At 59.4% G+C, this 13,737-nt stretch overlaps 6 protein-coding genes across 6 annotated transcripts; 4 read left to right on the plus strand and 2 right to left on the minus strand.

Annotated features, from left to right (window-relative positions):
• Positions 1–167: 167 nt before the first annotated feature.
• Positions 168–1,465, minus strand: THITE_2109089 (uncharacterized protein; the record flags this gene model as incomplete). Its single annotated transcript, XM_003649890.1, has 1 exon — positions 168–1,465. A coding segment is annotated over exon 1 (1,114 nt), but the record flags the coding sequence as incomplete, so codon positions are not given.
• Positions 1,466–1,601: 136 nt separating this feature from the next.
• On the plus strand, positions 1,602–3,334 carry THITE_2109091 (uncharacterized protein). Its single transcript, XM_003649891.1, has 4 exons — positions 1,602–1,979; positions 2,042–2,252; positions 2,318–2,468; positions 2,530–3,334. The coding sequence occupies exons 1-4, from the start codon at positions 1,895–1,897 to the stop codon at positions 3,028–3,030; spliced, it is 948 nt and encodes a 315-aa protein (XP_003649939.1). The 5' UTR covers positions 1,602–1,894; the 3' UTR covers positions 3,031–3,334.
• Positions 3,335–3,865: 531 nt separating this feature from the next.
• THITE_40896 (uncharacterized protein) lies at positions 3,866–4,614 on the plus strand (the record flags this gene model as incomplete). The annotated part of the gene is made up of 4 exons (XM_003649892.1): positions 3,866–3,972; positions 4,141–4,196; positions 4,282–4,436; positions 4,567–4,614. 4 exons carry the CDS (start codon positions 3,866–3,868, stop codon positions 4,612–4,614), a joined length of 366 nt encoding a protein of 121 aa, XP_003649940.1.
• Positions 4,615–4,734: 120 nt separating this feature from the next.
• THITE_2109099 (uncharacterized protein) lies at positions 4,735–6,848 on the minus strand. The gene is made up of 5 exons (XM_003649893.1): positions 6,388–6,848; positions 5,940–6,325; positions 5,707–5,873; positions 5,210–5,609; positions 4,735–5,130 (listed from the first exon to the last, which is right to left on the minus strand). Exons 1-5 carry the CDS (start codon positions 6,599–6,601, stop codon positions 4,933–4,935), a joined length of 1,365 nt encoding a protein of 454 aa, XP_003649941.1. The 5' UTR covers positions 6,602–6,848; the 3' UTR covers positions 4,735–4,932.
• Positions 6,849–7,317: 469 nt separating this feature from the next.
• Positions 7,318–8,963, plus strand: THITE_2109103 (60S acidic ribosomal protein P1). The gene is made up of 4 exons (XM_003649894.1): positions 7,318–7,541; positions 7,629–7,706; positions 7,797–7,938; positions 8,010–8,963. Exons 1-4 carry the CDS (start codon positions 7,473–7,475, stop codon positions 8,054–8,056), a joined length of 336 nt encoding a protein of 111 aa, XP_003649942.1. The 5' UTR covers positions 7,318–7,472; the 3' UTR covers positions 8,057–8,963.
• Positions 8,964–10,401: 1,438 nt separating this feature from the next.
• Positions 10,402–13,469, plus strand: THITE_2109106 (uncharacterized protein). Its single transcript, XM_003649895.1, has 3 exons — positions 10,402–12,776; positions 12,835–13,133; positions 13,302–13,469. Exons 1-3 carry the CDS (start codon positions 10,484–10,486, stop codon positions 13,308–13,310), a joined length of 2,601 nt encoding a protein of 866 aa, XP_003649943.1. The 5' UTR covers positions 10,402–10,483; the 3' UTR covers positions 13,311–13,469.
• The last annotated feature ends 268 nt before the right edge of the window (positions 13,470–13,737 follow it).

Here is a 13,737-nt window from a genome sequence, read left to right on the forward strand (position 1 = left end):
CCCAGCGTGGTCAATCACACATAGGCAACCCTAACCCATAGCAATCTTGGAGCAAACGATGGACCCCAGTTCAAAGTGGGGAATGGAATGACGTTTCCCTGACAGCCAACATCACTGGAGGACTGTGTGAGTGCGCCCTACTCACTGTGCTCGTGATCAGAAAGCGACGACTCTACCAGGTTTTTAAATCCACGGTTTCGTTTATGTTGTCTTCTCTACGCTTTTCTATGTCTACCTATACGATTGGCGTCGTCCTGCTGCGTCTGCTACCGCTAACCTCCAAATCGTGCTGGCTAACTTACCCTTGCAGCACTGACTTCCGTCACCGGTCCATCAGATCAGAGTGACCGACCGAAAGGCCCTCTCCACGGCAGCACCCGTGGCCGGAAAGGACATGATCTTATCGTGGACCCCAAACTTGAGAAGCTCGAACCTGATGTCACCTTTCCGCGTAGGCCACACCGTGACAGTGCCTCCTTGCCCTCGCGTTTCGGTCCTCGCTTGGATCCGATTATCAAGAGAAATAGTATTGTTAAAGCCCTCCTGTTCATTGACGACACGAATAGCTTCCCGGAATAGCCGCATCGAGTGCGCCGCGGGAATGTCCGTGTCATCCTCGGCATGCAGAAGCGTAACGTGGTGCCGCTCAGCATGCCGCATGAACTCGCCCAATCGTTGTATGTTGTTCCAGGTGCTGTGGAGCCGGCTGGTGAAGAAGTTGAACAGAAAATCAATCTTAGCAACAGGCGACAGGACGGGGATGAAACCGCCTATTCGGTACGTGGCCGTGAGCCGGGCCACGTCCGAGAAGCTCGCCGTGATGACGAGGCCCGCAAAGTGTACCTTCTCGTGTGGCTTGTGCCGTGCATGGGTAAGCTCGTGAACCAGCCCGATGGCGACCGCGGAGCCGAGACTCTGTCCGAAGATGACAATGCGCTCGGGAGGGATGCCGGCCGTGTGCATGGCCCAGTCCGCCACGGCCAGCGCGTCGGTGATGAGTCCTGGCTCGGACGGGTGGCCACTCGAGAGGCCATAGCCACGGTAGTCGAAAGTCAGGACATGCGTGTTGACGGGGTCGGCCGCATAGAGCGCGCGGTAGCTGTCAGGTCTCCACCCGCTCGCCATGGTGCCGCTGGTGCCGTGACAGTACAGAACTAGACGCGCATTGGGGTTCTCCCGTAACAGCCGAAAGTTCAGCGTTTTCTCGAATTGGTCCACCACGCCAGCCCCGGGCCTTTGGGCGAGTAAGGCTGCTTCGTTGGCGAGGTATACGCCAAGAGGCAGGATGTGCCATGCATGAAGCCTTTCCCCGTCGCTTGTTTGGATGTGAAAGGGCGTGACCTGGTGGTGGGCGAAGCCGAATTGTTCGGGCACATTGAGATCCTTAAACCAGGTGAGGGTGACTTTGTGCAGGTAGATTGCGTGCGCTTGAAGCGATGGCACGGCAACCATGGCCCCAAGAAGGCTCACGTAGACGACGGTGGGGATGCCAATAGTCAGGCATACGGCCAGAATGGTGGACCGTAGTGCAGATGACGGCATTTTGACCCTCCGTACTCCGTAAGGTACCAGGTACACGTAGTTTGGTTGAGCAAATGCAGTGTGGGGAGGTTGGACGACCCTGTCCCTGCGGATTGCGGCTCCGGTCGAGCTAACGGAGCGCTGCGGAGTGTATTTCCAATGTGAAGAGCGAGAAAGCCGCCTAGAGGTACACAGTAGCTGCAGTGCCCCGCCATCAGCAGCGGGGCCTTCCCACTGCTTGCACGGAGTACCTTATCCCCCAAGAACAGGCCTCGAACACCTCATCGGCACCGCGCCCGCAAAGCATCACCAGCGCGGTACTCACCATCTGCCATCGAATTTAACACCGCCACTTCTCATATCCACAAATACAATGACTAAATCCGACCTCGACCTCCTGCTCGAGATGGGCTTCGAGCAGGCTCGTGCCGAGCTCGCAGTCAAGAAAACCGGCGGCCGTCAGTAACCTGGCGGCGTCCTCTTCCTGCTTCACTGTCGCATTACTGACACCGCCTGCTAGTGCAACAAGCCCTGAACTGGCTGGAGGAAAATCAGGACAAGCCCCTGGAAGAGCTACAAGCAAGCCAGTCGGCCGCCACAACTGCTGGCGGGGGCGACCAGGAGGGCAACTCATCAGCTTCTCCGGGGGAGACGGCCCGCTCTCTCGTCTGCAACGAGTGCGGCAAGAAGTTCCGCAACCATGATCAAGCCTCGTTCCACGCCTCTAAGACGTACGGTCCCGCACATTCCTCACATGGTCGCCGGCAGGCGCAGTTCACGCTGACTTCGTCCGCAGAGACCACACCGACTTCTCCGAGTCAACGGATGAGATCGCGCCGCTAACAGAGGAAGAGAAGAAGGCCAAACTGGAGGAGCTCCGAAAGAAGCTGGCGGAGAAGAGGGCAAAGCAAGCCGTCGCGGACAGGGAAGAAGCGAAGCGGAATGAGGTGCGTCGACCGCCGAGCACATACGCTTACGGACACCAGCACAGACTCACGCTAGATGTAGCAAATCCGCTTGAAATCCACCAAGGAGACCCAGGACCTTAAGGAAGAGCTCCAGCGCAAGGAGCAGATCAAGGAGGCGGCCAAGAAGCGGCAGGAGAAGCGCGAGGACCTTGAGGCCAAAAAGCGGATCAAGGCCCGCATCGAGGCTGACCGGGCGGAGCGCAAGCGCCGGGAGGAGGAAGCCAAGGCCATGAGAGAGGGCAAGCCTCTGCCGGGCCAGACGGCCCCGCCGGCGGCTCCCGCTCCCGCAGCCTCGGCACCCGGCCCGGCGGCGGCCGTTGCTCGACTACGGCTCCAGACTAGCAAGGGGAACATCGTCAAGTCCTTCCCGAGCGAGACTACGCTGTTCGAGGTCGCCCAGCAGATCGAAGGGGAGATCGGTGCGCCTGTCACCAGCTTTTCGATGACCTTCCCGAAGAAGACATTCGAGGCCGGCATTGACTTCGGGCAGACCCTCGCCGAGGCCGGTCTGACGCCTAGTGCGGTGCTGCTTGTCAAATGAGAGGGGAGCTCTGCGAGGCTGCGGACGGATACGGTTGTCGGCCGGCGCTAGCCATTGCCTTCAGCTCGTCCCCCTCTTCTACGATCATCATACGAATGATCAAATATCAGTGACACGGCGTTCTAGGACGGGATATGGAGTTCGGCCTTGCTTCTGGGAAGATGAGGGGCTGGGAAAGCTACGCCACCCGACTTGGGCGTCAGGTATCACGGTTTACACTACTGTTAGATGGGTGCGTCTTTCGATCCATTCTGGTCTCGGAAAGGGCGCACAGAAAAGCGCCCTTGTTTCTACATCTGCACTGTGCCATGCCCGGAAGCAAGCTCGGATTTGGAGCTCTGGTTTCCCCGCCAGAGAGTGCTTGAATTTCCTTGATAACGATGGAGACCCCGCATTCCCCAACCGTTAACAGTTTACCCACAAGGGTTCGTAGTAAGCGTATCCTCAGCGGCATCGCATCTTCGCCGTCCCTGGCCCGCCGGTATCCGCTCACTACGCTTAGTACCCCATATCCCGTATTCATTTACCCATCGGCCATTTCGAATTGACCGGCTCAGAACACCTTAAAGACAGCCGATATCCGCACCCAGCCGCTCTCCGCAAGCACATGGCCTCCCCCCTGCGCAGCCTACCCACCAGAAGAGCAATCTCTCAGTCTCTCATCTTCAACCGCACTTTCTCTTCTCTCCCGTCCAGGACGAGCTCCATCCTCAACACCACCACCAGCACCAACAGCAGCCCGTCCACCACCGCCCCGCTCCGAAACCCAGCTCACCTCCTCCGCACCACCTTTCCTCCCCTCACCCTCAGGCTCAGACTCACACAGCGCAACACCATGGCGACCAACGCTGCCCCCGCCGCTGGCGAGAAGAAGAAGTTCGAGTGGCTTGTCGTCATCCCCGACTTCCCCGGTGCGCAGCAGAAGAGGCTGGATGTTCGTCCGTAAGTGTGCATGCACATGCCATGGGCCCCCCTCCGAACGCTACCCCGGGGGCCGGGCCCCCCTCATCGCTATCGTCGTTTCCGGATCGGTGTTCAGCCGGTTTGCGGGTGGTGCTTGCTTGCTGATTGTATTTGGCCCCTGCGGGCCGTTGTTTGGGGATTGTAAAGGGAGCACTTCGCCAACCTCCGCCCGTTCAGGGAGTCGGGGGTGTACCAGATGGGCGGTATGTACAAACACATGCAGTGCTCCGTTGCTGTTTTTGTGTCGCGGATCAGCAAGATTCTGACAAGAGGGGCGCACAAAACCAGGCGCCATCCTCAACGAGGTGCCCACATCCGCCGACCCGTCCACCTTCTCCTTCGCCGGCAGCACGATAGTCATGCTGGCCTCCAGCCGCGAGGAGATCAAGGAGGTGCTGAGACAGGACGTGTACGGCAAGAGCGGCGTGTGGGACGTGGAGAATGTGAGTTTGCCTTATGCTTTTCTGTTGTGCTTCCTCTTTCTGCTTCCCCCCGGTATCCAGACCCGTCTGCAAGCTGCGTCGGGGAAGGGATGGCCAAGTGATCAATGCTTACTTGGTTGCTTCTTTACAGGCTCAGATGTGGCCACTTCTGTGCGCCTTCCGCACTCTGAAGGAGTAAGGACCGGCCGGAGAGGAGAGGCACGGCTTGCATGGCTCTAGTACCTGGCAACGGTGTAACAGGGACTGGCCATGATCACTATTTCAAGGAAGGGGGAGACAGCGATGCAGGGTTAGACGCCGAGTACTGCGATGAATCAAAGCCACATAAACCTCGCCAATGCTCCGCTAACTAACCGGCGTTGCCGCCTTGAAAACACCGCCGCCATAGACCTACTTAGTAACGCCATGCCTCCAGCACAAGCCGTAATAATAAACATAGCCCTGCCATAGTCATACAAAACCCCCGACCGTGACCGATGAAAAGCCCACCGCCTCACTAAGCACTTCCCTGCTCACTCTCCTGTTGATCATCAGGCGTCTTCGCGCTCTCCTCCCGCTCCTCCGCGGCAACCCTGAGCTCGTAGTTCAGGTCGAAACACTCGGCCAGCAGCTCGCTGACGCTGCCCTGGCCCTCGGGGATGTCGTTGCCGACCATGAACTTGCCGTCCACTCTCATGTTGTCGATCGAGTTCAGCTACGTAACAAGCCATCGTCAATACGCTTCGCGCACAATCTCAACCGATCGGTCGGGGTATGTATGGTGTCCGACGTACCTTCATGCTATACGGGTAGAGCTCGCGCACGGAGCTGACGCCCCCGGAGTTCTTGACCTCGATCAAACAGCGCTTCAGCGTCTGCAGCTGGTTGTAGATGGGCAGCAGGGCCTCCGAGACGGGCTCGGACGAGATCATGAGGTAGTAGATGTAGCCGTAGCTGCGGCGGATGAGGTACAGCAGCGTGCGCTGGACATACAGCTCGGCCGGCTTGCCGTCCTGGTCCAGGAAGTTGCCGTCCACGCGCGACTCGTCGATCTTATCCAGCTCGCGCTGGAAGTCGTACAGGTCCGTCTCGCGCAGCGACCAGGCCTGCGTTATCGAGATCTTCTCGAGCTCGTTGCGGATGTTGATCAGGACGTTGTACTTGTCCCGGAACGCCTCGGGGATTTCTCCCTGCCTGCAGAGTAGCGTTCCGTGTGAGCGCGGGAGAATGAATCACCAAATCAGATTGGGTTTTGGGGGGAAGATGGAGGGGGGAGAGGAGAGAGACATACCGCTCGAGCACGATGTCCGACCACTTCAGGCAGCGCTTTAGCAGGTCTGACACGAGGCCGCTTCCACGTAACTCCTTTCCCTCTCCATCTACAAACTTGCCGTCCACCATGCTGTCGTCGATTTCCTTCAGTTTTGCCTTGAGCTTCTGGACCTCCGATGTGGAGAACTGCCGGCGCTTCAGCATGCTGGTTCCCCTAACCACAAAAAACACCAAGCCTTCGGGGTTTAATACCTTTGCCTTGGTATTCGCAAGCGACATCGACCGTATGATAGAGATCAGCTTCTCGTAGACCGCTTGCAGCGGCTCGTCGAGCTGGTCCAGCTGCTTACGCAGGTTGTCCAGCATGGACTTGCATAACGCCTCCCTCTTAGCGAGGAGCTCCACGAGATACGGCGAGTGCTTTGACTCGGCATTCTTCAGGATGTCGTCGAGCTTTCCGAGAGTGTTTGATATGCTGTCGAGGTCCTTGGACGAGAAGAGCCTCGCTTCGGCCAGATGGTCCAGCAGGCGTTTGATGGTAGACGTGAGGGCGTAGGCCGCCGGCGCTTCGGTTGTACGTCCGATCGTCATGAAGAACAGCGAGATGAGCTGGAAACAACTCTCGAGGACCTTGTCCACTGTCGTGGTCCGTTAGCATCTGAGGGTTTCCTTGGGCTTGGCTGAGTCATCCTCCACCTACATCGGTTTTCTCCCTGGTGCTCTCCCTTTCGAATCTCGTTCAGCTGCTTAACCTGCTCCACGAGCTGGTCGTACAGGGTCATGACATCCTGGGATCTGATGTACTTTGTTCGGTCCCTCTTCAGAAGCAGCAGGTTGTCTCGGATGACTGTGAGCCTGTCGAGAATCTGCCGCTCTCGCTCATCCTTCGGCATGGGAACAGCGGGGGTGTCCATCTTGATGTTGGGATGGTGCTGTGCCGGAAGGGGAAGGCGGCGTTGCAGAAGCAAAGTAAACCAACCTGCGAGATGGCGACGAGATGTTTGCCTTAGTTAACCCCACCCTTCAGTCAAGGTTAGCTTGCCGTCCTCCCTGGCCGAGCGTGGAGGTCGATCTGCGTTCGACCACGCCCTTGCGCACCCCAAAGTCGTAGATGAGTTGTCCACCGAAAGCCCTGTAACTTAGACTGCAGAATCTCTTCTTTCTTTCTTTCTTTCTTTCTTTCTTTCTTTCTTCTTTTTTTTTTTTTTTTTTTTTTTTTTTCTTTTTGTTGTTGGCAAGACTCTGTCGAAGCTTTGAAGCTTGTCTGACCCGTAGTTTGTCCAGCGGCCTGAATCTTGAGCTCGGATTTCCTCTCACGGGATTTCACCACCGAAGTGATCGACCTGCTGGGAGCGCAGCAAAGCTCTCTGTTTGTTGGTTCGTTCGTGGGCTCACGGGGATGCAATGCAATGTCCCAGGTTCTACTTCTCTCGGGGTTCCGTCCGCGACGTCAATGGTGGGGGAAGCTGGCAGGTGGGGTGACCATGCAGGGTTCCCGGCATTCCAGCGACCGACGTAGGCATGCAGGGGTGCTTAGGTTGCTCTTCCTTGATCCAATTATCGACGCCAAGAACCCCCCATCTCTTCCTCCGTTTGCCAGACGCCCGTCAGCTGCGCACCAAGCCTGGTCGGCAGCTGCCAGCTGTAGGGCCACGCTATGCTGTTTTCGAAAGCCCACAACTAATATTTGCCCTCTCGTGAATTTTAAGCTTGGCCTCATCAACCCACGTCAAGAAAGCCACCCCTCGGAGTTCAGCAACTTGCGCCTCGACAATCGCAGCCAAAATGTCTACCGCTGAGCAGGCCACTTCGTACGCGGCGCTGATCCTCGCCGATGACGGTGTTGAGATCACTGTAAGGAGCATTGCCCGAGGCCTGGGGCGAATTTGCGCGGGGTCTTCAACTTGGAGAAGCTGCAGACGGCTAACATTCACATTCTAGGCCGACAAGATCCAGACCCTCATCAAGGCCGCCAACGTTGCCGATGTTGAGCCTATCTGGGCCTCATTATTCGCCAAGGTACGAAAAATCGAGAACACGCGAGTCTGCGATCGAGCGCAGGAATGGGAACGGACGAGGTGACTGACCGGGACGATTGTTGCACTGCAGGCTCTTGAGGGCAAGGACGTGAAGGACCTTCTTTCCGCCGTCGGCTCCGGCGGTGGTGCCGCTGCCGCCCCCGCGGCCGGCGCTGCTGCTGCTGCTGGCGGCGCTGCCGCCGAGGAGGTCAAGGAGGAGGCGAAGGAAGAGGGTGAGCTTGCCTCTCGCTTACCTTGGTTTGAATGTCGCTGCAATGCTCGGCTTGCTGACACATATCTGCAGAGAAGGAGGAGTCGGACGAGGACATGGGTTTCGGTCTCTTCGACTAAGCTGGCGTCGACTCGGGCTTGGCGTGGTTTTGACTCCTCAGATTCCCTTTGTTCTTCCAAAACTTGCATGGATTTGCGGCGGCATTTCGCACACACGACCACAGGGATGGAGGCTTGGGTGTCGGGGATCCTGGTTCATCGGCGTAGCTTTACAGGGAATTTGAAGATGCGCTTCTGAGCAACTGCGGTTCGGGCTGGTTGGCGACAGCTGTCCGAGCCCGAAGAGTCGGTGACAACGGCGCTCTCCAGGTTTGGTCCTGGAGTACCGGCCAATGGCAGGCTGGTTAGGAGCTCTTCCCCATGGGATACGCGGCAAACGCAATGGAGGATTATGCCATCCCAGCATAGCCGACTGAAGAGACTGTGGTGTGTGTGTGTGAACCGCTCATGGTGTCTGGCTGCATAGGTCCGAGATGAAGGTACCGCTGGTGAAGAGATGCTGCTTTCGGTCGCTTGTGTGCCGGAACCTCGCTGCGCTCAGAACCAAGCGTGCCTACCGCATACCGAGTCTGTCCACGCAAGAAAACTACACTCAGAGGAACATTTGGAGGATTATCTAGTGGAAAGATAGCTCGGCTAAACGCAAATTGTGGGGTTTTTGGAACTGCGATTGTAGATTATTAACTAATCCGCACGTTAGTTAACATTAACCCTGGATTCTTGGCACGCTAAGGATGCCGCGCTTCCCTCTCGCTTGCTTCCTTGGCGGGGCTGCAATGACGAAATGACTTTTACTCTGGCGGGGTCCAGAGTACTCCGTGAAGCAAGCTGGGGATAATCTCTGCAAGATACCGCGAGTCACTCCTCCAGCAGGACTGTACTAGAGTCTTCAATGAATGTAGATGACTCTACACAAATGTGCCTCAGCCAAGTAGCGACACGTCAGAACTCGCCGACGTCGCTGCGATTACTTCAAAGAACGGAGGTACTGCGGGAAGGGGAAGAGACGGATCACCTGCGCGCCAACCAAGGGCCGTTCCGAATGACCAGTTCGATTTCTTCATTTTTTTTTTTTTTTTTTGTCATTGGTGCGGCGTCAAAACTGCTTTGGATGTAGCGGACAGCTTCCCGGCCGTGGCGTCGGGGCTCCACGCGGCTTCGAAGACAATCACGACCTAGGTACCGTTATGTGTTTGGGCAGCAACAGAGCGCTCGCGATGTCGCCTGCCTCAACGTCGCTCGCAGGACAAGGATGCTTCTGGAAGGCTGTCAACATACGGTACTCTGGAGCGCCATCGAAGTCGGCTGGTGACCAAGCAGGTCACAGGACTGCGCCTCGTACTACCATCCCGGACGCTGGTGTTGCGCACTGCTGCCATGCACACCTGTCGGGCGCCACAGAATGTGGGGCAATCGGCTGTCGCGGACCCCGTGGACTCGGCAGTTCCTGGCCTCGTGCTTCCCGCCTCCTCCGGCCACGGTGTTCTCGAATCTTGGGACGAGAGTCCTTGACTTCAGATGATCCATGAGCCAATCTGTGGGCTCGCGACATCGGCCATCCGACGACCCTGCTGATAGACACACAAGACCCAGCCGTTTCTGAGAGAATGACTGTCTGCCGCCGCTTCAACCTCGTTATCGCCGACAGAAGGGAAGCTGAGCTTTTGCTGTAGAATTGGCCCAGCCCTTGGCTGGAAGACCACCGGGTTCTGGCACATCTGAGAGTGGCGCGGGCCCAAAATTCGAGGCTGAAGGCCGGTTCACCTTCAATTTTGTTGGACGTCGTCACGCCGCATCTCCCTTCCCTTTACGGACTCCAATACATACAAACAAGGCCGCCTTGTGAGGCCCTCCTGGCGCGCGGCTCCGTCTCAGCGGCAACATGTTTCGTTTCTCTCCCAGAGCAGCCCCAAATTAGCACTGTGAGGAGAGAATCTGGTCGTTGAGGCGGTCGCTGCCTCGGGCCAACACGCGCATTTGCCTGGGCAATACCATGAGACTCCAATGCTGTGTCGAGGCGGCCGGCTGCGCCGCTGTTGGTTCCGGGAGCAGAATGCGCCCCTCATTCTGCGACTAATAACGCAAGGTTCCAGGTTGCGCCCCCTTGTGCATGCAGAGCCAAGGTCCTGAGCCCGTCAGCATCTGGGGCGTGCGCAAGGCAGAAGGCAGGCGCTTCTCAGGTTCCCGCCCCCAGCCATTCATTCCCTTCCCACCTTCCCACGTTCCCTCCTCCCGTCGCTTCCACTTTGGTCCCACAGCCCCTCCGTCTCTTAAACGGCCTGTGGCTTCCATCTTACTCACACCACCCAAGCCGCCCGGGTGATCTCTGCACCTTCTGTCCTTCGCCCTGCGATTCCTACGATTCTTCATCATACCCCAGCCGCGAAAGCAATCCCATCTTCAAGTCCTTGATTGCCCGCAGCCTACATACTGCTTCGCGATTTTTTGAGATTACGCGGCGGGGTGTGACCACACGTACAACCCACCATGCCCGAAGTGTACCGGGAGTCTCGCTATGTGCGGGAGCGGGAGCGGGACTCGTCTCCCTCTAGCGACGAGGAGTACAAGAGGACGACGGTGCGCCGGTACAAGGTGAAGCCAGACCGCGTGGAGCGCGTGGAGCGCGACGTCGATATCGTCGAGGTGGACCGCCGCATGGATCGTCTGTACATCCCGGAGCGACCGCGGTCCGCCTTCGACCCCTCCCCCCACAGCGCAACCTATGTCGAGCGCCAGGTCATTGAGCGCGAGCGCGAGCGCGAGCCCAGAGACGAGCACTACACCCGGGTGGACCGGGTCGAGTATCGCGGGGACGGGCCCCGGGGTACTGTGGTGGAGCGGGAACGGGTCGTCGAGCGCGATGACCGCGACGTGCACCTCCCCGAGCGGACGCGCACGGTAGTTGAGAGAGATATTGTGGAGCGCGACCGCGATGCCGAGTACCACCGTGAGAGGGATCGCGGCAGGGTCATTTACGAGGCCACCAAGGAGGTTGACCGAGTTGACCACGTCTATTCGCCGAGGGATTTGGAACGCCGCTCGTACTGGGATGACGAGGAGGAGACGGAGGTGCGCGTTGAGAGGAGAGTCGAGCGCCGGGATTCTCATGGCCACGAAATCCGCGTAGAACGCCGGGTCGAAGAACGGCGTGAAGAAGGCCCCGAGGGCGAGCGCTGGCGCAAGGAAACCGAGTACTATGAGCCGGCCCAGGGTCCGATCGTCATTCGGCCGCGTCCCGCCGAGCAGAAGATCATCCTCCAGGAGGCCCCGCCGACCACTGTCGTCATCCGTGAGCAGACACCAGACACTAGGGAGGTTGCCGTTGCGCGTCGCGCTTCGCGCGATGGCGAATATTACTATCACCGAGAGTCTCGTGAGGTTGGACCTTACCGCGGAGAGCGCCGCGAGGAGGAGGTTGCGGTCGCGCGCTATGAGGACGATGACCGGCACCGCCACCACCACCACCACCGCCATCACCATCGCCATCATCGCCATCACCATGATGCCTACAGCGACGCCGAGTCTGACGATGGATACTACGTCAAGCGCACCGTCGTCCGCCGGGAGCGCAGCGAGTCGAGCAGCCCGCACCGGAAGCGCCATCTCGCCGAAGGCGCTCTTGCTGGCGCCGGCATCTCGGCAATTCTCGCTTCTCGGCGTGACTCCAACGGCGAGTTCCGACAACATCGCGGCCGTAAGGTTCTTGCGGGCGCTGCCCTCGGCGCCCTCGGCACCGAAGTCGTAAGGCGCGCACACAGTGCGTACCAAGAGCGGTTTGGGGATGACGACCGGAGAGAGCGCTCTCGGTCTCGCTCACGGGCGCCTCATTCCCGGCTCAAGACCGGCCTAGGTATCGCTGCTGTTGCTCTCGCGGCTGCCGGCGCGGCCAAGTACTACCAGAGCAGCAAGATCGAGAAAGAGGAAATGAATCGCGGTCGCGCGCTCCACCGCGACAGCGACAGCGAGCGGTCTCCCAGCCGGAAGCGCTCCAGGAGCAGGGCTTCATCGCTCGCCAAGGCCGGTCTGGGCGCGGCAGCCCTGACCGGGCTGGTCCAGCACTACCGCCACAAGAGCAAGTCGCGGGATGGCAAGAGCCGGTCTCGGTCACGCCTCCGCACGGGCGCTGAGATGCTAGCCGCCGGCCTGGCCGGCGCGGGCGCCAAGAAGCTGTATGACCGCCACAAGGAGAAGAAGGAAGCAGAGCGCGACCGCGACCGCGGGTACAGTGATGACGAATACTACGAAGACGACGCGCGCGACTACAACCGCCGCAGCAGGAGCAGGAGCTTGAGCCGGTCCGGACCCACGTACCCCGACGGTGACCCTTCCGCAGCTGATCCTGAACTAGGCATGGTTGAATACGGGGCCCACCCCCTGTACGCGAACCCCGCGTACCCGGCGGACGGAGACCATATGGGGCGAGCGGCAGCGGGGTATGACTCCGCGGCGGAGTATGACTCTGCGGTGGAGGAGAGGAGCCGCAGGCGTCGGAGGAGCCATGGCCGGAGAAGGGCGAGGGGCGAGGACGACTACTCTGCGGACAGCGAGGCGGAAACGGACTACGACAAGAAGGCGGCGAAGAAGCGCAGCGGGAGCAGGCTGCGCGACCTCGCTGCCGGCGCCGCGGCTGCTGGCGCGGCAGCCATTGGCATCAAGAAGTTCAATGAACGGAGAGCGAAGGAGAAGGAGAGGGAGGAGAAGGCGGAGGCGGAGCGCGAGAAAGACAGGGAGCGGAACAGGGAGCGGGAAAGAGATAAGGGAAAGGAAAGGGACCGGCGGCGTGAGTGACTCGTTGCCAAGCCCAATGCCGAATGGCTTACTGACCATGCATGTTTAAGGCTACGACGCCGAAGCCTCGGCAGACGAGTATGACGGCTACGGGCGTCGAGGAGCCTCACCACCCAATGCGTCCGGTGGTTTCTACAACCCTCCCCCGCCGGCGCCTCCGGCACCACCGGCTGGAATGAATGGCTTCACGCAACATCCCAACGTGGCCACCACCAACCTCCACCAGCAGTACACGCCATACCCGGGCCCGGGCAACGTGGACTTTACAGCCATGCCGGCTCCACCTCCGAACTCGGCTGGAGTCCCTGACGGCGCACCTCCACCATTTAACCCCAAGGACCCTGAACATGTGAGTGAAGCTTCTCATGTTGGTCGTTCCACTCCGGAGCCAGAACCTGCCGCTCGCTCCGTTGGCGGGGACAAGAAGTGTGCGTCTTCTCTCGGTGGTGCCCCTTGAGAGGCCGCTCCCTTCAGCGGAACTTGCACCCAGGAGCGCGGACTAACTCGCTCTCACCAGCTTGTGTAACTCCCACGCTCGCCCACGTTCCCCCGGCGCCCGTCTTCTCGGAGGCCGACCCCGAGACGCCTCGCACATCGAAATCGGTGACTTTCATACCTCTGTCCCCAAAGTCGTCCGCCACGCTACGCCGCCATCGCGAGGAACAAGCAACCAAGTCTGAGGCCGAAGCCGACGGAAGCGACAGCGAGGACCACCGCGCCGGCCCCGACACTCCGCGCCGGCGCCGCAACTCGGACCCATCCTCCGACCGGCCTCTGCTCTCCACTCGCCGAGCGCGGGATTCTGCGCCAGAGACCGACGACAGCGAGGAGGACGTAATCGAGATGCTGCCCGACCGCTTTGACTCCCATGGCCGGCCGCTCGACGGCTCTGCGGCTGCTTCGTCCCGGGGCCCGCGACTTCACAGTCGACGCGGCGACTTTGAGTACCGGAG

The sequence above is a fragment of the Thermothielavioides terrestris genome, chromosome 1, assembly GCF_000226115.1.
Source record: "Thermothielavioides terrestris NRRL 8126 chromosome 1, complete sequence".
NCBI classification, from domain to species: Eukaryota; Fungi; Ascomycota; class Sordariomycetes; order Sordariales; family Chaetomiaceae; genus Thermothielavioides; species Thermothielavioides terrestris.

Excerpts from the sequence above, each read along its gene's own strand:
- THITE_2109091 (XM_003649891.1), top strand. The coding sequence starts at position 1,895 with ATGACTAAATCCGACCTCGACCTCCTGCTCGAGATGGGCTTCGAGCAG. Across the intron at positions 2,253-2,317 it reads TCGTTCCACGCCTCTAAGAC|AGACCACACCGACTTCTCCG; the intron begins GTACGGTCCCGC and ends CTTCGTCCGCAG. Across the intron at positions 2,469-2,529 it reads AAGAAGCGAAGCGGAATGAG|CAAATCCGCTTGAAATCCAC; the intron begins GTGCGTCGACCG and ends CGCTAGATGTAG.
- THITE_2109099 (XM_003649893.1), bottom strand. The coding sequence starts at position 6,601 with ATGGACACCCCCGCTGTTCCCATGCCGAAGGATGAGCGAGAGCGGCAG. Across the intron at positions 5,874-5,939 it reads TTGCGAATACCAAGGCAAAG|TTCTCCACATCGGAGGTCCA; the intron begins GTATTAAACCCC and ends AAGCGCCGGCAG. Across the intron at positions 5,131-5,209 it reads TCTACCCGTATAGCATGAAG|CTGAACTCGATCGACAACAT; the intron begins GTACGTCGGACA and ends CTTGTTACGTAG.
- THITE_2109103 (XM_003649894.1), top strand. The coding sequence starts at position 7,473 with ATGTCTACCGCTGAGCAGGCCACTTCGTACGCGGCGCTGATCCTCGCC. Across the intron at positions 7,542-7,628 it reads ATGACGGTGTTGAGATCACT|GCCGACAAGATCCAGACCCT; the intron begins GTAAGGAGCATT and ends TTCACATTCTAG. Across the intron at positions 7,939-8,009 it reads GGAGGAGGCGAAGGAAGAGG|AGAAGGAGGAGTCGGACGAG; the intron begins GTGAGCTTGCCT and ends ACATATCTGCAG.
- THITE_2109106 (XM_003649895.1), top strand. The coding sequence starts at position 10,484 with ATGCCCGAAGTGTACCGGGAGTCTCGCTATGTGCGGGAGCGGGAGCGG. Across the intron at positions 12,777-12,834 it reads AAAGGAAAGGGACCGGCGGC|GCTACGACGCCGAAGCCTCG; the intron begins GTGAGTGACTCG and ends TGCATGTTTAAG.